The 20,396-nt window shown below is 51.9% G+C and overlaps 1 protein-coding gene across 6 annotated transcripts in view; it reads right to left on the bottom strand.

The window, feature by feature from the left end:
• The window catches only part of USP48 (ubiquitin specific peptidase 48), a 36,350-nt gene that overhangs the window by 9,361 nt on the left and 6,593 nt on the right, over nucleotides 1-20,396 (bottom strand). For 5 of the 6 annotated variants that reach the window (XR_014175514.1, XM_081954607.1, XM_081954606.1 and 2 more), the window contains exons 3-17: nucleotides 19,892-20,036; nucleotides 17,866-17,993; nucleotides 16,354-16,478; nucleotides 16,144-16,252; nucleotides 15,821-15,954; nucleotides 13,447-13,529; nucleotides 13,047-13,226; nucleotides 12,700-12,822; nucleotides 12,016-12,165; nucleotides 9,683-9,883; nucleotides 7,714-7,828; nucleotides 7,460-7,590; nucleotides 6,544-6,615; nucleotides 1,082-1,206; nucleotides 57-179 (exon numbers count right to left, since the gene is read on the bottom strand). Coding sequence is in view for 5 of the 6 variants with exons in the window: in XM_081954607.1 (XP_081810733.1) it covers nucleotides 57-179; nucleotides 1,082-1,206; nucleotides 6,544-6,615; nucleotides 7,460-7,590; nucleotides 7,714-7,828; nucleotides 9,683-9,883; nucleotides 12,016-12,165; nucleotides 12,700-12,822; nucleotides 13,047-13,226; nucleotides 13,447-13,529; nucleotides 15,821-15,954; nucleotides 16,144-16,252; nucleotides 16,354-16,478; nucleotides 17,866-17,993; nucleotides 19,892-20,036 (1,944 nt within the window). In the remaining variant the exon portion in view is untranslated. The remainder of the gene's footprint in view (nucleotides 1-56; nucleotides 180-1,081; nucleotides 1,207-6,543; nucleotides 6,616-7,459; nucleotides 7,591-7,713; nucleotides 7,829-9,682; nucleotides 9,884-12,015; nucleotides 12,166-12,699; nucleotides 12,823-13,046; nucleotides 13,227-13,446; nucleotides 13,530-15,820; nucleotides 15,955-16,143; nucleotides 16,253-16,353; nucleotides 16,479-17,865; nucleotides 17,994-19,891; nucleotides 20,037-20,396) is intronic. The other variant, XM_081954608.1, reaches the window with a different exon arrangement.

The raw sequence follows: 20,396 nt of genomic DNA, 5'->3' as shown, positions 1-20,396 counted from the left end.
GCCTTGAGTCGCTTCCCCCCCGCTCCCCCCCCTAATATCCCCCGTTTCCCCCCCACCTCAGGCCAGCTGCTGAGACAGGGCCGGGTCTTGTCCTGGAAGAGGTGAGGCAGGCTGGCCTTCTGCTCATTGGCCATCATCTTGTGCAGGGCTTCGTTCTCCTCCCCTTCCCGCTCCAGGATCTGTAGAAAGGCAAGCGCTGGTCACAGGGGGCCCCTTCCTGGAAGGAGTGAGGGTCTGCCTGTTTTTAGGAGGTGGGGGGGGGGGATTGGCCTACTCCACTGGGCAAAGCAACAACAGCGGAAGGGGCTGAATGTCCTGATCGAGGCTTCCCAAAAGCGCGAAACAAACTCCCGATCCCTGCAAAAAACCCTTTTATTCATTGACTGTGAATTCTGCTCGTTCACTTCCAGCCAAGTCTTTCGAGGGAGGATTTATGGTCACAGACCTCATCTGACTTGGAGAGTTGCCAGGCTGATATCTGAAAAACTTGGCAAGGAATCTTGGAGAGTCACAAACCAATAAAGCGAACTAATGGTCTCCTGCAAGCTCCACTCCCCTTCCGCTCCTCTTTTATTTCCTCCGGGAGGGACCATTCATCGTCCATCTTGTGGCCTTCCTCCCAAGTCGAGCCCTGTTCCTTAGCTGTTCCCTTCGTCTGGCCGCTCTGCGTATGGTCACACTAGGAATGGGCTCCAGCTATTCATCTGCCTCACTGATGTCTGACTCCGAAGGCAGCTGATAACTGTCCGATGCCTCAGTCCCCATCTCTGCCTCTGACGCAGAGCCCTCATCAGAGACTCCCCCAGACTCCAGGACTGGCCCCATCTTCCTCCCCAACCTCCTCACTGTCCGAATCTGCTGGCAGGCCACAACACTGAAGTTGCAATCTTGCCGAGTCCGAAGGCTGGAAGGAAACTGACCCCAGGCCCCTCTAGGTCTCAAGGAAGACACACACCCTCCCCAAAATGCCTTCCTGGTGTGAGGCTTCAGTCCTGACTCCACAGCCAGTCTCCATCTTGGCCTCCTGAAGCTGCTCACGTGACTTCTTCCGTGCTCCCTCCCTCCAAAGTTCCCCCCGCACCTTGCACTGGGAGCAGGAGTCTCTGCTGCTGGGGAATTCTGGGGCGTTCCGGAAGTAGCGCTGAAGCTTCTCCCAGGCGTCCCTGCAGACCACGCGCCTCTCGTTCTCCAAGATGCAAAGGTTGCCTGCGGACGGAAGCGGAAGAGATGCTGTCCGGATGGCCGAGGGGCAGATCCTGACCCCCCAGAGACTCCGGTCGCCCTTTGGCTTGCCTGCCAACAGCGCAAGGACCCCAGAGGAGGAGAGCTTCCCTGCCAGGGAAGTGCGCCCACACAGATCTGTCTCACAATAGCACTTAAGACGTATATACCTCTTTGCAGTGCTTTTACAGCCCTCTCTAAGGGGTTTACAGAGTCAGCCTCTTGTCCCCAACAATCTGGGTCCTCATTTTACCGACCTCGGAAAGAGGGAAGGCTGAGTCGACCTTGAGCCCGATCAGGATCGAACGGCTGGCAGTCGGCCAAATTAGCCTGCAATACTGCATCGCAAACACTGTGCCATTATGGCTCTTGTAGCAATAGCACTTATATACCGTTTCGCGGTGCTTTACAGCCCTATTTAAGCAGTTACCCACCTCGGAAGGATGGAAGGCTGAGTCAACCTCCAGCCTGGTGAGATTTGAACTTCTGGCAGCTGGCAGTCAGCAGAAGGAGCCTGCAGTACTGCACTCTAACCACTGCGCCACCGCGGCTCAAGACCCCTTCCTTCTCTGTCCTCATGGAGGACATTGGAAGTGACCACAAAATGGCAGTGGTTTTGCCATGGTGAGGGGCCAGGGGGAGGGAAAAGGTGGTGCCCGAACACCTTCGGTACCACCATCAAGCATTCCTTTTTGGATGCCAGCTTTTTCGTTTCAAGATGTTGACTATCATCTTCAAAGCGCTCTATGGCACAGGACCTAGCTACCTGCGGGATCGCATCCTGCCCCAAACATCCCTGCGGCCGATTCGCTCTCACAGGGAGGGACTCCTCCGGGTGCTGTCCACTAGGCAGTGCCAGCGGGTGACGCCCAGGAGTAGGGCCTTCTCGGTGATGGGCCCGACCCTCTGGAATGACCTCCCCTCCGATATTAGAATAACGATCGATCTCCGCTCCTTCCGTAAGAAACTTAAGACCCACATGTTTAATCTAGCTGGCCTGGCCTAACTAGCTTTTGTGTCCCTCTAGCCTATATTTTAAATTTTAAATGTTTAGGGATAGACTTTCTTTAGGTTGTTTTAATTTTTAATTATAACTGTACAGCCTATCATATAATTTGTTTTAATGGGTATTTATAATTATCTAAGTTTGTATATTGTTTTATTGTGGTCTGTACACCGCCCCGAGTCCCTTTGGGGAGAGGGGGCGGTCTATAAATTTAATAAATTAAATAAAATTAAATTGCCATGGGGGGGGGGGGGGGGAAACGGGACGGAAATGCCGCCTGAATGTTGCACCGTGTCCTGTCCCCCTCCCTCCAGCAGCAGCTGGCTCCTCCAAAGAGCCCCTCCTTCCCAGCAAAAGGGACCCACTCCCAAACTTTACAGGTAGCAGGGGGACCAAGAGAGCTGTTTGCTCCCCCCCCCCGCCGGGGCTGGCTCCTTCCCTCCCCCTTCCCCCTAAATTGGGAGCCCCTCTCCTGGCCGCCCCTTCCGAGCAGAGCGTGCACACCAAAAGGCCCCCCCGCTCGCTGCTCCCCTCCGCAGCGAAGGGAACATCTGGAGGAACCCCGTTGCCATCCAACTCCTTGCAGAGCTGTCGCTAAGGTTACCGGCCAATTACAAAGGAGTCAGCCGGCAATTAAGCCGACGGGGTGGGGTGGGGGAGTGGGAACTTGCTTTGCTTCTGCCGCTCGGCTCGTTCCTGCTCTGCAGCGGCACAAAAGGAGGATTAGATCCAGAGAAACACCTACCTAAGCTCCCCGAGGACACGATATGCCTGGCAGAGGCGGCCAGAGGTGAGCACCGCTGTGCCGGCAACGTGTTCTGGCACGACGCAAACTCCTCCCGAGGCCCCAAATGGCCTCCGGGGCACATGACAACCAGATCAACCCCAGGCCAAGGGAAGCCCAAAGTGGCTTATTTTGTTTTTTTTGTTCAGGAGGCAACTGGAGTTGCTTATTCCCCCCCCCCCCCCTTTGGAAGATGTTTCGCTCCTCATTCAAGAAGCTTCTTCAGCTCTGGCAGAATTGAAATTAAGAAGATGAGACCGGGGAGGAGGGAGCATCTTTGGGACAACCAGGACCTGGAGGACTTGAGAATCTCGACAGACTTTTTAGCTAGGCAATTTGGGATGAGGACCCTTGGAATGGTGGGGGAGGAGGAAGGGATTTCCAGAGGGGGAAAAAAATTACAGGAACTATTTGCACCACTCTGGTGACCCTGAGGACACAGAGAAACCTCTGAGTGGCCTCAACGACCCTCTAAAAGGATGCAAATGACCAGCTGTCCGCAAGGAGGATCAATCCTTCCTTTCCCCACTCTCATCCAGTCAGAGCTGATGAAGCTTCTTGGATGAGAAGCAAAAGAAAAACAACACAAACAAGGAAGTCCAGTTGCCTCCTGGAAAAAAAAGCACCTTTGGGAGAACCACGACCAGGATGACTTGAGAATCTCTACGGACTTTTAGCTACACAATTTGGGATGAGGAGCCTTGGAACGGTGGGGGGAGGAGGAAGGGATTTCCAGAGGGGGGAAAATGGCAGGCTACAGAAACCATTTGCACCGCTCAGGTGACCCTGAGGACACGGACAAACCTCCGAGAGGCCTCAACGACCCTCTAAAAGGATGCAAATGACCAGCTGTCTGCAAGGAATAGAAACCTTTCCATTCCCCAGCATCCTGCCAGAGCTGAAGAAGCTTCTTGGATGAGAAGCAAAATGTCTTTAAAAGAAAACAAAACAAAACAAGGAAGTCCACTTGCCTCCGGAAAAAAACAACAAAACTTTGGGAGAACCATGACCTCTACAGATTTTCAAGCCAATGGAAGCTCTTATCTAGAAAGGCTCCTCCCCTGTCCTTCCTTCCTTCCCTTCTTTTGTCCTCCCCTTTCTTTCCTTCCCTCCTGCTTCAGGACCTCACTTGTTCTTCCCAAATTTTTATTTTTAAATTAGCCTCTAAAAGAGCAGAGGAAATACCCCAACGATGCGTCTTGCTCTTCTCCCTCCAGTGATGCGCTAACCCTGCTTGCTCAGAGGTTGCCAAGGCCTCTTTTTGGGCAACTGCATAGATGGGCAGTTTCTCCTCTCCTCCTCACCCTAGGTCCACCATCCTAGGGGGCCACAGTTTGGGGGAGGGGGGTGGGGGAGGCAAAGGAACCCGGACGAGCAATAGGCAGGTTTTCCTCCACAAACATATAGGAACAAGTAACTGGGTGGATCACAACCCAATAAAAGAAGATGACATATGACTGTGGAAGAGAGGCACGAAAGCCTTTTGTAACCAACTGAAACACTTCCTACAGTATGCGAAAAAGGAAGATTTTATGTGTTGTGTTTGTTTTGAAAATTAAAAAAAAAGTCTTGGGGGGAAAAAAAAGAAGATGACATATGTTACGACGACAATAAAATGTGGAGGAGGGAATCTATTTTTGTGTAAATATGGAACCTTGAGCTTGCTTGGATCCCAACCTGAAAATCCATCAGAGTGAAGCAGAAAATAAGTACCACATTTTTCAGAGTATAAGACGCACCTTTGTCCCCTCAAAAAAGAGGGTGAAAATCTGGGTGCGTCTTATACACTGAATACAGCATTTTTGGCCTCCCGAAACCCCGCTCCCTTCACCAAAATGGCCATGCAGAGCCTTTAGGAGGCTTATATGCTAGAAGGAGACTTTATGGTGGGAGGAACTGGACTTCCTGTCAGCCCCACATTTGATAGGGCTTTCGGTTAGGACAGGCAGAGGAAAAAGGACGCCATGCTAGGAGGAGACTCTATGGTGGGAGAACTGGACTTCCTGTCAGCTCCACAATTGATAGGGTTTTTGGTTAGGACAGGTAGAGGAAAAAGGATGCCACGCTAGGAGGAGACTCTATGGTGGGAGAACGGGACTTCCTGTCAGCTCCACAATTGATAGGGCTTTTGGTTAGGACAGGTAGAGGAAAAAGGACGCCACGCTAGGAGACGACTCTATGGTAGGAGAACTGGACTTCCTGTCAGCTCCATAATTGACAGGGCTTTTGGTTAGGACAGGTAGAGGAAAAAGGACACCATGCTAGGAGACTCTATGGTGGGAGAACTGGACTTCCTGTCAGCTCCACAATTGATAGGGCTTTCGGTTAGGACAGGAAGAGGAAAAAGGACACCGAGCTAGGAGGAGACTCTATGGTGGGATGAACGGGACTTCCTGTCAGCTCCACAATTGATAGGGCTTTCGGTTAGGACAGGTAGAGGAAAAAGGACACCATGCTAGGAGACTCTATGGTGGGAGAACTGGACTTCCTGTCAGCTCCACAATTGATAGGGTTTTTGGTTAGGACAGGTAGAGGAAAAAGGATGCCACGCTAGGAGGAGACTCTATGGTGGGAGAACGGGACTTCCTGTCAGCTCCACAATTGATAGGGCTTTTGGTTAGGACAGGTAGAGGAAAAAGGACACCATGCTAGGAGACTCTATGGTGGGAGAACTGGACTTCCTGTCAGCTCCATAATTGATAGGGTTTTCGGTTAGGACAGGCAGAGGAAAAAGGATGACGTGCTAGGAGACTCTATGGTGGGAGAACTGGACTTCCTGTCAGCTCCACAATTGATAGGGTTTTCGGTTAGGACAGGCAGAGGAAAAAGGACGCCACGCTAGGAGGAGACTCTATGGTAGGACGAACGGGACCTGGTCAGCTCCAGAATTGAATGGGGGGGGGGGGCGCTTCCAGTTAAGACTTTTGTGGCTCTTTTGAGTGTTTACGGTTGCCGACCCCTGGATTAGAGACGGAACTACACAACGACCCACCAAAAAAAAGGATATAAGAAATCAAATGGATTTAACGAAACATAAACTGAGACTATAGAGATAGAACTACAAAAAGATCCAATGAACGGTAATCTCAAGCAGAGGAGTCGGGAGGGGGGAGGGGGAAGAGGAGAAATGCCTTGGGGTATGATCCCGCTGGGGCCACACCTCCACCTGCTCTCCAGTTTGGCTGAGAGTGGAAATTAGGGGGGCCTGGCGGGAGGTGTGTCCCTCCCCAACGCCACACAGCTGCAAATGTGTCTCCAAGGTGAGCGAGTCGCCCTTGGGACGCCGGTGTCAGCCTGACCAGGAGGACCAAGCGATCTCGGCGCTTCCTGGATTTTGAATGATGTCAACGGCTGGATTCCCACCACACGCGCCTGGCCAGGTTTGGGAGGAAGAGTGGAACAAGCCATTCTCCTGGGAAAGCCAGTTGCAGGAACAGCTCCCGAGGGAGGGAAGGAGGAAGGGAGGGAAGGAATGCCTTGCGGCTGCTAGAACCAAGTAAGGATCTCGTCGTTGCCCTCCCTCCCCGCTCACCGTGGGGGCACACGATGTCCTCGTTGAACTTCAGCTCCTCTTCTTCTCCTCGTTTCTCTGCACTGGGCTCCTCTGTGGAGGAGAAAAAGCAAGGAGGGTGGGGTGGGGGGACAAGTCAAAAGACCCTCTTGCAACCTGGCTGAGGGGACAAGATGGGGTTGGGTGATCCTCCCTCCACAGGACAGAGGCAGGCTGGCTGCACTCTCAAGTCTCTGGAGCATTTGCCCTGGAGCCTTCCTTCCTTCCTTCCTTCCTTTTCTCCCCTTTTTCATCTCCTTCCTTTGGCTTCTTCTCCCCTTCCTTCCTTATCCTCCCCTTTCTTTGTCCTCCTCCTTCCTTCCTTCCTCCCCTTCCCTTCTTTTGTCCTCCCTTTTCCTTCCTTCCTTCCTTGTCCTTTCCCTTCCTTCCTTTCTTTCTTGTCCTTCCCCTTCCTTCCTCCCCTTCCCTTTTGTCCTCTCTTTTCCCTCCTTTCTTTCTTGTCCTTCCCCTTCCTTCCTCCCCTTCCCTTTTGTCCTCTCTTTTCCCTCCTTTCTTTCTTGTCCTTTCCTTTCCTTCCTTCGCTACCCTCCCCTTCCTTCCCCCCTCTCTCTTTTTCCTTCCTTGCCTCCTCCCTCCCTCAGACTCTCCCTTCCCCTGAAAGCAGAGGATAACGGCCAGCCTGCAGGCCCAGGGAGTTTGCCACCAGCAGGGATTCCATAGAGTCTTTAACCAGGGAAGCAGACTTCGCTTCAGGTTTGTCCCAAGCTCAAACCAGGATGATCAAGGTTAAGGCTGAATCCCTCAAGTCATCCTGACAACCTTTGAGGCTGCAAACAGGTGCTGGCCCAGGGAGACCCAACCTTGGGGGCCATATGGAGAGGCCAGGCCTGCCTTGACTAAGAGAGTTCGGGAGTGACGGGGGTGAGGAGGGAGCTACCTCTCTCCTTGGCGTCGCCGTTCATCTTGCCGTTGCTCGGCTCGGTGTCCTCGTCCGAGTCATCCAGCTGCTCCAGGGCCAGCTGGCGCCAGCTCCGTAGGGAGGACTTTCCTACCCAAAACCCGTCGCTCCTGCGGGGCGAGAGGGGCAACTCACAGCCCGGGGAGGCGGGGAGGGAGCGGCGGAATTGGGAACCTCCACCTCTTGCCCGCCCAACTCCCGAATTCCCTCTCTGCCCGGCGGAAGCCGCTCACCCCTTGACGGCTGCTTTGAGGAGGTTGCAGACGGCTTTGTAGTCCTCGCTTAACCGACTTTTCAGCCGCAGTACCCGGCATCTCTCCACCACGCAGTCCTTGCAGAGGGCTTTCACTGAGGGAGGAAGAGGAAGGAGGATGAAAGGCATCCATCCATCCAATCACCCAATGATCCAATCATCCAGGCAGGCAGGCAGCAGGTAGGCAGAGAGCCAGCCAGCCAGCCACCCATCCATCCATCCTATCTTTCATCCAATTATCCAAACATCCAGGCAGGCAGGCAGCAGGTAGGCAGGAAGCCACCCACCCATCCATCCATCCAATATTCATCCAATTATCCAATAATCCAGGCAGGCAGGCAGCAGGTAGGCAGGAAGCCATCCATCCATCCATCCATCCATCCATCCATCCATCCATCCATCCATCCATCCAATCATTCATCCAATTATCCAAACATCCAGGCAGGCAGGCAGGCAGGCAGCCACCTATCCATCCATCCAATCATTCATCCAATTATCCAATCATCCAGGCAGGCAGGCAGCAGGTAGGCAGGAAGCCACCCACCCACCCACCCACCCATCCATCCAATCATTCATCCAATTATCCAATCATCCAGGCAGGCAGGCAGCAGGTAGGCAGGAAGCCACCCACCCACCCACCCACCCATCCATCCAATCATTCATCCAATTATCCAATCATCCAGGCAGGCAGGCAGCAGGTAGGCAGGAAGCCACCCACCCACCCACCCACCCATCCATCCAATCATTCATCCAATTATCCAATCATCCAGGCAGGCAGGCAGCAGGTAGGCAGGAAGCCACCCACCCACCCACCCACCCATCCATCCATCCATCCATCCAATCATTCATCCAATTATCCAAACATCTAGGCAGGCAGGCAGCAGGTAGGCAGGAAGCCACCCACCCACCCACCCACCCATCCATCCATCCATCCATCCATCCATCCATCCATCCAATCATTCATCCAATTATCCAATCATCCAGGCAGGCAGGCAGCAGGTAGGCAGGAAGCCACCCACCCACCCACCCATCCACCCATCCATCCATCCATCCATCCATCCATCCATCCATCCATCCATCCATCCATCCATCCATCCATCCATCCATCCAATCATTCATCCAATTATCCAAACATCCAGGCAGGTAGGCAGGCAGGCAGGCAGGCAGGCAGGCAGGCAGGCAGGCAGGCAGGCACCCACCCACCCACCCATCCATCCATCCATCCATCCATCCAATCATTCATCCAATTATCCAATCATCCAAGCAGGCAGCAGGCAGGCAGGAAGCCACCTATCCATCCATCCAATCATTCATCCAATTATCCAATCATCCAGGCAGGCAGGCAGGCAGCAGGTAGGCAGGGAGCCATCCATCCATCCATCTAATCATCCAGGCAGGCAGGCAGGCAGGGAGCCATCCATCCATCCATCCAATCATCCAGGGACCCCCCTTCTCGGCTATTCAGCAAGGGGGAGCCTTTGCCATCCCACTGCCCACCCTGCAGAGGAGACTCAGCCGAGAGCTCCCGCACGGGGGGGGGGGGGGGGGGAGAGGAGAGAGAAGAAGGCGAAGGGAGATTTCCCTGAGCTTTCGTAGGCAGTCGCCCGGTTTTTGCCAATGGGGATTCCTCGGGTCGCACCTCGCATCTGCGAAAACGTGCTGGGGAAGGTGCGAGGGGGAGAGGGAGGAAACTGACAAATGTGGCAACGCACCAGCAGAGGTGCAATGCCAACTTTGCAACGGTGTGAGAGATCGCACCTCCTGCAGAGCGGGAAGGCTCCCTTCCCCTTCCCTGCAAGCGCATAAGCAGCTCCATCTGCCTGGTATTCCTTGCCTTCCTTGCAGAGGGGATCACACCGAAAAGGAGGAGGAAGAGGAGGAGGAGGAGGCACAGGTTGAAGCTGGCCTGGTCCAGGAAGGGCTCCCCCCCACACCTCCCACACACACACCTGTCAGCCTGGGTCCTCCTCCGTATCGCTTGTAGAAGTAGTCGGCCACGTCCTCTGAGACTCGCTTGATGGTGGAGATCTTATCTGGGTGCAGTTTGCCGTGGGAGCACAAACAGCCCGTGTTGTCGATGGCTTTGGGGGGCGTCGATTCGTCCAGCCACTGCTGCAGCCATTCCAGGGAGACAAAGTCGTAGGGGCAGCCTGAGGGAGGGCGCAGAGGGCCAGAGCGTCAGCACCCCCGGCTCCCTCCGCCTCCAACACCGACCACAGCGCACAGTTTTAAGATCGTGCATCTTCCCCACTCCCCTTCAAACCACCAATCAACCCCTCCGCCACGTCCCTTCCCGGCTATGCAACAGCTGGTCAGCTTCTGTCCCGTTCCTGCCCTCTGCCCTGTGGGGATTGGGGGGAGGCGGCAGCAAGTCAGAAGACCAAGGGCCGAGCTCGGATGATGCCCGCCAAAGCGAGGGGCCTTTAAATAGACATCAAAAGGCAGGGGGTCTCCAACCTTGTCAACTTTTAAGGCTTGTGGATTTCAACTCCCGGAATTCCTCTGGCAACTTTTAAGGCTTGTGGACTTCAACTCCCAGAAATCCTCTGGCAACTTTTAAGGCTTGTGGACTTCAACTCCCAGAATTCCTCTGGTAACTTTCAGACTTGTGGACTTCAACTCCCAGAATTCCTCTGGCAACTTTTAAGGCTTGTGGACTTCAACTCCCAGAATTCCTCTGGTAACTTTCAGACTTGTGGACTTCAACTCCCAGAAATCCTCTGGCAACTTTTAAGGCTTGTGGACTTCAACTCCCAGAATTCCTCTGGCAACGTTTAAGGCTTGTGGACTTCAACTCCCAGAATTCCTCTGGTAACTTTCAGACTTGTCGACTTCAACTCCCAGAATTCCTCTGGAAACTTCAACTCCCGGAATTCCTCTGGAAACTTTTAAGGCTTGTGGACTTCAACTCCCAGAATTCCTCTGGTAACTTTCAGACTTGTCGACTTCAACTCCCAGAATTCCTCTGGAAACTTCAACTCCCGGAATTCCTCTGGAAACTTTTAAGGCTTGTGGACTTCAACTCCCGGAATTCCTCTGGAAACTTTTAAGGCTTGTGGACTTCAACTCCCAGAATTCCTCTGGAAATTTCAACTCCCAGAATTCCTCTGGTAACTTTTAAGGCTTGTGGACTTCAACTCCCAGAATTCCTCTGGAAACTTCAACTCCCGGAATTCCTCTGGTAACTTTCAGACTTGTTGACTTCAACTCCCAGAATTCCTCTGGCAACTTTTAAGGCTTGTTGACTTCAACTCCCAGAATTCCTCTGGCAACTTTTAAGGCTTGTGGACTTCAACTCCCAGAATTCCTCTGGCAACTTTTAAGGCTTGTGGACTTCAATTCCCAGAATACCTCTGGCAACTTTTAAGGCTTGTGGACTTCAATTGCCAGAATTCCTCTGGCAACTTTTAAGGCTTGTGGACTTCAACTCCCAGAATTCCTCTGGAAACTTCAACTCCCGGAATTCCTCTGGTAACTTTCAGACTTGTTGACTTCAACTCCCAGAATTCCTCTGGCAACTTTTAAGGCTTGTTGACTTCAACTCCCAGAATTCCTCTGGCAACTTTTAAGGCTTGTGGACTTCAACTCCCAGAATTCCTCTGGCAACTTTTAAGGCTTGTGGACTTCAATTCCCAGAATACCTCTGGCAACTTTTAAGGCTTGTGGACTTCAATTGCCAGAATTCCTCTGGCAACTTTTAAGGCTTGTGGACTTCAACTCCCAGAATTCCTCTGGTAACTTTCAGACTTATGGACTTCAACTCCCAGAATTCCTCTGGCAACTTTCAGACTTTTGGACTTCAACTCCCAGAATTCCTCTGGCAACTTTTAAGGCTTGTGGACTTCAATTCCCAGAATTCCTCTGGAAACTTCAACTCCCAGAATTCCTCTGGTAACTTTCAGATTTGTGGACTTCAACTCCCAGAATTCCTCTGGCAACTTTCAATCTTGACTTCAACTCCCAGAGTTGAAGCTTTGCTGGCTGAGGAATTCTGGGAGTTGAAGTCCAAAAGTCTTAAAAGTTGCCAAGGTTGGAGACCCTTGTCCTAAGGCATTCCTGCTGAGTAAATATGGACGCCCCGCCCACCCCAACTCAGAGAGTAGGCCATGCTATGGTTGGCTCTCTTGGGAGATGGAAAGGGGGGGGGACTGTACCTAGCGTCGTATGTAGGAAGCTTTCCAACCCTGGGGGGAAGGCCAGAGCCGCCCCCTCCCCTGCCCTTCTGCCTTGGCCCAGAGCCGCCCTACAAAGAAGAGACACGTAATTGGAAGGTCTTACAGACCAGCTTTGGCAGGCAACTTCTGGTAGAGCTCCTTCACCTCTTCGTGCTTGACCTTGCCCCGCGCCACGCTCTGCTTCCGCATCTCGGCCATTTCGTGGCACCACTCCTCAAACCTGCTGTTGTCCTCATCCACCAGCTCCTGCAGGAAAGCTAAGGCGGGGAGAAGCCGAGGAGAGGGATGGCAGCAGGAGGCGGCAGCCACGCCCAAAGACCTCCTCCTCCCTGGCCCAGGGAGACACACACACACACACGCACACACCGAAGAGGCCTCTTCCTCCTCCCTGTCGAGGGAGCTTCTACACACAGACACAAGAGGTCTCCTCCTCCTCGTCCCTTGCCCAAGGAGCCTCTACACACAGACACAAGAGGTCTCCTCCTCCTCGTCCCTGGCCCAAGGAGCCTCCACCCCAGCTACTCAAAGGCAGCACTAAGGGAGGAAGCCTCCCCCAAGCCCTTCCTTCCACTCAGGGAGGGGCTGGCAGAAGAAGGCTTCTTCCAATCCCCCCCCCCCCCCCAGCACATCACAATTCTGAATTTTCAACCAGGCAACCAAAGTGCGGCAGTTTCTAACCCTCGTGTGCATCTGGGACGGGAGCGTGTTCGGCTGTCCTGACGCACCAACGTGTCATTGACGGGCGGGTTGGGAGGAAAGGGCCGAGAGTGGAGACATGCGGGAAGCCTCACCTGGGAGTTCAACAGCCAGGGACTTCTCCCGCGACTGCAACCGATACACCAACATGTAGGCATTCCGGGAGCGGTAAATCCCCTTCCCGCACTTGGGCTTCCGAGACTGAGATTTAGAAGGTTCTGGAGGAGGGGAAAGGGGGAAGGGGGGAGAGGAAGAAGGCAAATGCTGTGGACCTTTGTTCTCCTGCCCCGCTTCTCTCCCTCCACCCCACCCCCCCACAACCAGAGACAATCTCGGCCAAGGCCAAGTTGTAGCGAGCCAAGTAGAAGGGGCCTGGCGCCAACCTACATGCTGAGCTGTGGACACCCCCTCCGTATTTGATCCAAGAAGTGACTCCATTTACCCAAGTCCTCCTCCGCTCCCAGCTGCAGCTTCTTGCTTTCCATCTTCTCGATCTCTTCGTCGTTAAATCGGTACCACTCCCCGGTTTGGGGGTCCTTCACGTGGGCGATGTAATGGCCCGAGTAGGCGCTGACCCCTCGGTGGATGAGGATGGCGCTGAGCTCGTAGACGAAGACACTGGCTGAAACAGCAGAAGGCGGCGCTCAAGGCTTGGGGAACAGCGAGGCTTCCCCCACCACCCCTACCGCAATCCTTGTTTTTCCCGCCAGCCATGGGCAGCAATGCTCCTCCCCATAATATTCTAGGCTTCCAGGTGGGAGAAGGGCCCTGTCCTCCCCCCCCCCAATGCAGGGAACAGGACCCCGAACGAATGGAAACGTGCCCACCCCAACTCTGTCTACCTTTGTCTTCCATGAAGGGTCCCAGGTCCAGCAGTTCAGAGAACTCGATGTAAGCGTTCAGCTTCTTCTTGTGCCCCGTTTGCCTACGATAGCAAACTTAGTTAGTTAACACAGGAAAGCTCTCGTTCACCCCTTTCCACCTGGCAGTACCAACACAAAGTAATAGCGACAACTGTTCTGACCCGAGGCTTCCCAAGAGCTTGAAGCCAACTCCTCGTCCGGGCAAAAAAACCCTTTTATTAATTGACTGTGAATTCATTCACATCCAGCAAAGTCTTTCGAGGGAGGATTTATGGTCACAGACCTCATCTGGCTTGGAGAGCTGCCAGGCCAGTATCTGTAAAACTTGGCAAGGAGTCTCGGAGAGTCACGAACAAATTAAGCGAACTAATGGTCTCCTGCAAACTCCACTCCCCTTTTGCTCCTCTTTTATTTCCTCTGGGAGGGGCCATTCATCGTCCACCTGTGGCCTTCCTCCCAAGCTGACCTCTGTTCTTTAGCAGTTCCCTTCATCTGGCCACTCTGCGCATGCGCACACTGAGAACAGGCTCCAGCTGTTCTTCTGCCTCACTGATGTAAGACTCTGAAGGCAGCTGATAACTGTCAGACGGCTCTGGCCCTCTCTCTGCCTCCGACACAGAGCCCTCATCAGAGCCTTCCCCAGCCTCCAGGACTGGCCCAGGTTCCTCCCCAAACTTCTCACTGTCCAAGTCTGCTGCCAGCTCTGCTGGCCCCTGCCGGGTCACAAGAGCAACAGCACAGTGTCCTTTTCCACATCAAGAGTACAGGGGGCTGAATTGGGAACCTGGAGACTCCCTGGTGTCGGTGCCCCTCAGGCGCAGAAGCATCTGGGTCACTTGGGGCACTTCATGTCAACGTTGACCGTTATTCCTCTTCGCTTGCAGCTTGACAAGGAATGGGTGTGTATATGTGTGTGTGTGTGTGTGTGTGTATTGGAATGCAAAGGTGGGGGGAATGGCCTGCCAAGCATGGTGGGTTCTTGTGCTCCCCCCCAAAAAAAACCCAGAGCAATTGTCCCAGAGTGGGCGCCTGGTTCCCATAACAAAACAAACAGTAGTGATTTGGTGGACGTTAATGGACTCCGGGTGGCCCTATGGGGAAAGGGAGAATGAACTATGCACACGTTTGTGCAGGGAAGCCCAGAGCCGGTTTTGCTTCTTCTGTGCCAAGGTGGACTTATTTAAGTTTATACTCTTGGAAAAAATAACATCCCAGGAGTTTCTTTTTTCTGGATTCCCCAACTGGACAGTTGGCATTAAACCGATCTCTCTCTCTCCCTCTCTCTGTCTCTCCCTCTCCCTCCTCTTTTTCTCTCTCCTTCCCTCCCCCCCTCCGTCTCCTGTCTCTCCCTCTATCTCTTTCTCTCTTTCTCCCTCTCCTGTCTCTCCCTTTGTGTCTCTCTTCCCTTTCTTTCTCTCTCCCCCCCTTTCCTTCTCCTCTGTCTATCCCTCTGTATCTCTCTTCCCCTTCTCTCCCTCCCTCCCCCCTCTCTCTCCTCTCTCCGTGCCTCTTGCCCCTTTCTCTCCCCCTCCCCCCTCCTCTCCGTGTCTCTCTTCTCCCTCTTTCTCTCCTTCCCTCCCCCTCCCTCCCGTCTCTCTTCCCCTCTTTCTCTCTCCCTCCCTCCCCTCTCCGTCTCTCCCTGTGTCTCTCTTCCCTCTCTTTCTATCCCTCTCCTCTTCTCCCTCTCCGTGTCTTCTCTCTTCCCCCCCTCCCTCCCCCTCCCCCCACTTCTTCTCCTCTCCCTCCCTCTGTGTCTCTCTTCCCTCTTTCTCCCCCTCCCCCTCTCCTGTTTCTCCCTCTGTGTCTCTCTTCCCCCTTTCTCTCCCTCCCCCCTCTCCCCCTCCTGTCTCTCCCTCTGTCTCTCTCTTGCCCTCCTTTCTCTCTCCCTCCCTCCCTATTCTCCCTCTCCGTGTCTCTCTTCCCTCTCTCTCCCTCCCCCCTCTTCCTCTCCTGTCTCTCCCTCTGTGTCTCTCTCCCCCCCTCTTTCTCTCTCCCCCCGCCCTTCTGTTTCTGTCTCTTTCTCCCTTTCTCCCTCCCTCCCTCTCCCTCTCTCACCCTCTTTGTAGTAACAGGAGCAGGGAGTTGGCCTAGAAGACCTCCAAGGGTCCCTTCCAACTCTTGTTATTCTAAATTCTAAATAGATCGCTTTTAGTTGCCCAAAGAAAGGCAGGACACAGTAAGTCAGCGGGACAAACGAAAGCTGAGCTGCCGTGTGTGTGCATGTGTGTCTTGTTCTGAAGATACTTCATGCCCAGCCAGTTCGATTCCAGCCTCGCCAGGCGGCCCACTTTCTGATGGAAATGGAATCCCGCCGCGAAGCGAAGGCTTCGGGCGAGCGCAGGAGGCAGCTCACCTATCAAACACGAAGCGCATGAGCTGGAGGTTGAGGGTGCAAGGAAGGCTGAGCAGGCGTATCCTCCGGGTGGCGTTCTGTTTGCTCTGGCAGGACTCGCAGAAGTAGCGATTGTCCCCTTCCAGCTTCTCCTCCTGCCAGGGGAAGAAAAGACCAAAGCTGGCTGCAGAGGCACCCCGACCTGACTGGCAGCGGGACCCCCAAGGTCATCAACTCTCCCCAACCAAGCTCAGGGGCAAGCAAGACCCCCTCCGGGTCCCCTAGGCTGCTCCCAAAGCCGGCGCTGCTGTGTTTGGCCCTTCTTCCCCCTCGCGGACAGGTACCTTCAGGAACTCCGTGATGCAGTCTGACAGCTGCTTGTGGCCCTGGATGTTTAACTCAAGCTCGTAAAACTTGGAGATTAGTTTGGACTCTCGGCCACACTGGTTGCAACTGGAGAGAGAGAGCAAAGCAAGAGACGGCCGTGAGCCCCCGAAAGCCCCGTAGCCCAAAGAAGGAAGAAGGAAGCGAGAAGCAGTAAGGAAAAGCCTTACACTGTAACGTAGGCGTATTCTCCACAAAACTGCTTCTGGACGATGTCGCGCACGTCCGGGTTTTTCTGAGAAGACAGGGTGTCCTCCAGGAGGGACATGAACAGCTTGGAAAACTCCTGGGCATCCTAGAAGAACAGTGGAATAGACAGGATGTGAGTTCAAGGAAACAAGGCAGGGCTACCCAGAACAGAATAGAATAGAATAGCAGAGTTGGAAAGGGACCTTGGAGGTCTTCTAGTCCAACCCCCTGCTTAGGCAGGAAACCCTGCACCGCTTCAGGCAAGTGGCGATCCAACATCTTCTTAAAGACTTCCAGTGTTGGGGCATTCACAACTTCTGGAGGCAACTTCTGTTCCACTGATTAATTGTTCTAACTGTCAGGAAGTTTCTCCTCAGTTCTAAGTTGCTTCTCTCCTTGATTAGTTTCCACCCATTGCTTCTTGTTCTACCCTCAGGTGCCTTGGAGAATATTTTGACTCCCTCTTCTCTGTGGCAACCCCTGGGATATTGGAACACTGCTATCATGTCTCCCCTAGTCCTTCTTTCTCTTAAGCTAGACATACCCAGTTCCTGCAACCGTTCTTCATATGTTTTAGTCTCCAGTCCCCTAATCATCTTTGTTGCTCTTCTCTGGACTCTTTCTAGAGTCTCCACATCTTTTCTACATCGTGGCGACCAGAACTGAATGCAGTATCCCAAGTGTGGCCTTACCAAGGCCTTATAAAGTGGTATTAACACTTCCCGAGATCTTGATTCTATCCCTCTGTTTATGCAGTCTAGAACTGTGTTGGCTTTTTTGGCATGTGCATGCTGGCCAGCTGACGTAGGCCTTCTTTTGAGGCCATTTTTCGCCCTCCGGAGGCTTGAAGCCTCTGGAGCTCAAAAAATCGGCCCTATGGGCACACCAGAAGTTCGGGAACGTACTTCTGATTTGCTCATAGGGCCGGTTATAGCCCTCTGGAGCCTTCAGGAAGCTTCCGGAGGGCTAAAACTGGCCCTACGAGCAAACCAGAAGTCCGTTCCCAAACTTCTGGTTTGCCCATAGGGCCGGTTTTCCGGATGCTTCAGGGAAGCTCCTGAAGCCTCTGGAGTTCCTCCGGGAGGGCAGGGGAAGCTGTTTTTGCCCTCCCCAGGCTCCTACAAAGCCTCTGGAGCCTGGGGAGGGCAAAAAAACCACACCAAAAATGGGGGGAGCGCTGCATATAGCATTATGGGTGTGGCATGCCCATGCATGACCCCCCCTGCGCTCCCCCTGCTTTTGGCATGTGAGCCACAAAAGGTTCGCCATCATTGAAGTAAGCTATTGTCAGAAAATCTTCCGAAAGAGGCAACCCTTCCACCGGGACTTTTCAGCTGAGTAGCCCAGGCCCAAGTGAGGAGGGCTTTTTATTTTTCTGCCATCAAAAGGATTCCTGGTTTTTCTCAGTGTGGCAACGGCTCTCTTAAATGTGTCGTTCTGAGAGACGAGAAGGCGAAAGAGGGAGAAGCTGACTGGGATGCCTCGAACCTTACCTGTTGCTGACCTGTGTCCAAGCCAAGTGCTTTCACAAACCCCGATGGGTCAATGTATCGCCTTTTGCTGTTTTGGAGCAAGGCGAATAAGTACTGGAGGTGCTCGCAAATGGTCTGAGGTTCGTAATCTGTCAAGGGATCAAAAGGTTTGATTAAAACACCAGGATGCAGACTTGGGACCTGCGAAGGAATTCGTTTGCCCCTCGTTTAACTGAGAGCAACGAGCCAAACACTTCTGTGAAATGGGAACAATCTCTTCAGGCAGAATTTGTGAAGTGACTAAGCTATTTATTAAGTCTGCACTACTATTAATCTTCTCATCGTTCCTATCACCCATCTCCTCTCACTTATGACTGCAGGACTGTAACTTTGTTGCTTGTATCCTTACGATTGATACAGGCGACTGTCATTAACTGTTGTAGCTTATGATTCTTGACGAATGTATCTTTATGAGAATATATGCACCAGAGACAAATTCCTTGTGTGTCCAACCACACTTGGCCAATAAAGAATTCTATTCTATTCTAAATTCCATTCCATTCCATATTCCATTCCATTCTCTATTCCATTCCATTCTCTCTCTATTCCATTCCATATTCCATTCTCTCTCTATTCCATTCCATATTCCATTCCATTCTCTCTCTATTCCATTCCATTCCATATTCCATACCATTCTCTATTCCATTCCATTCTCTCTCTATTCCATTCCATTCCATATTCCATACCATTCTCTATTCCATTCCATTCTCTCTCTATTCCATTCTCTCTCTATTCCATTCCATATTCCATTCCATTTCATTCTCTTCTATTCCATTCCATATTCCATTCCATTCTCTCTCTATTCCATTCCATATTCCATTCCATTCCATCTCTATTCCAATGCATTCCATTCCATATTCCATTCCACTCTCTCTATTCCATTCCATTCTCTCACTATTCCATCCCATATTCCATTCCATTTCATTCTCTATTCCATTCCATATTCCATTCTCTCCATTCTCATTTTCATTCCATTCTCTCTCTATTCCATTCCATATTCCATTCCATTCTATTCTCTTTCATTCCATTCCATTCTCTCTCTATTCCATTCCATTCCATATTCCATTCCATTCTCTCTCTATTCCGTTGCATTCCATTCCATATTCCATTCCATTCTCTCTCTATTCCATTCTCTCTCCATTCTCATTCCATTCCATTTCATTCTCTTCCATTCCATTCCATTTTTTCTATGCTATGCTACACTGCCCTATCCCATAAATGGTCCTGGAGTTAGACAGAAGCGTTTTAGTCCATATTTTCCCCAAAATAAGACCCAGTTAAGATAGTCAGCTAGACAGAAGCATTTTAGTACTGTATTTCCCCCAAAATAAGACCCAACTGGGAAATAAGCCCTTGCATGATTTTCCAGGATGTTCGTAATATAAGCCCTACCCCAAAAACAAGACCTAGTTAAGATAGTCAGCTAGACAGATGCATTTTAGTCCATATTTTCCCCAAAATAAGACCCAACTGGAAAATAAACCCTTGCATGATTTTCCAGGATGTTCATAATATAAGCCCTACCCCCAAAATAAGACCCAGTTAAGATAGTCAGCTAGACAGATGCATTTTAGTCCATATTTTCCCCAAAATAAGACCCAGTTAAGATAGTCAGCTAGACAGAAGCATTTTAGTACCGCATTTCCCCAAAAATAAGACCCAACTGGAAAATAAACCCTTGCATGATTTTCCAGGATGCTCGTAATATAAGCCCTACCCCCAAAAATAAGACCCAGTTAAGATAGTCAGTTAAACAGATGCATTTTAGTACCATATTTTCCAAAAAACAAGACCCAACTGGAAAATAAGCCGCAATGCATCTTCTGGAGCAAAAATTAATGTAGGTCTTACTCTTGGGAAAACATGGTATCTATACAAATTAGGGGGACAATGACGATATCTAGACCTGGCCAACCATTTGGGGTTCAAATCAGGTGAATCTTAGGACCGCCTGCTTCTAACAAGAGCAAGGATGCCACCGAAATACCTTTCTTCGCCGCGGTGACACATTCAGGGCGGGCAACCGGACACAGATACAGCGCCTGCCGGAGCTCCAGATTTAGGAACCACATCTGTAGGAAAGTGTTGACGTAGCACGTGGCCCCCAGGTTGGTGAGGCCTACAAATGCATTCTGCATTTGGGGAAGGAGAAGCGAAACAGAGATCATGAGAGGTGAGGCCAGCCAAAAAAGCAGAGGAGTTCAAGGATAGGCAATTTTTAGCAGGGCTAAAGAGAAAGCTAGTGTGTTCTTCTCCTTCAACAATAGTGGAGTTGCTTCCTGCAGAAAGGAGAGCTGGCGCCCAGAGGCCCTAAGCGTTTGAGAGAACCTCGCTGCATTGTTAAAAAATTACTTTGGTTTTGCAGCCGCAATTCAATGGCTCCATTCATCCGTATCTAAGCACAGGACAAGTTCCACTTTGAAATGCTTTTCTATCTTGCTGTCCTTAACATGCTCAGCTTTTTTTAACACAACAAAAGCAGAAAAACATTC

The sequence above is a fragment of the Natrix helvetica genome (genome assembly GCF_964273705.1).
Source record: "Natrix helvetica genome assembly, chromosome: 5".
NCBI classification, from domain to species: domain Eukaryota; kingdom Metazoa; phylum Chordata; class Lepidosauria; order Squamata; family Natricidae; genus Natrix; species Natrix helvetica.
The sequence above is the reverse complement of the archived record's forward strand: the minus strand, read 5'-3'. Positions and strand labels throughout refer to the sequence as shown.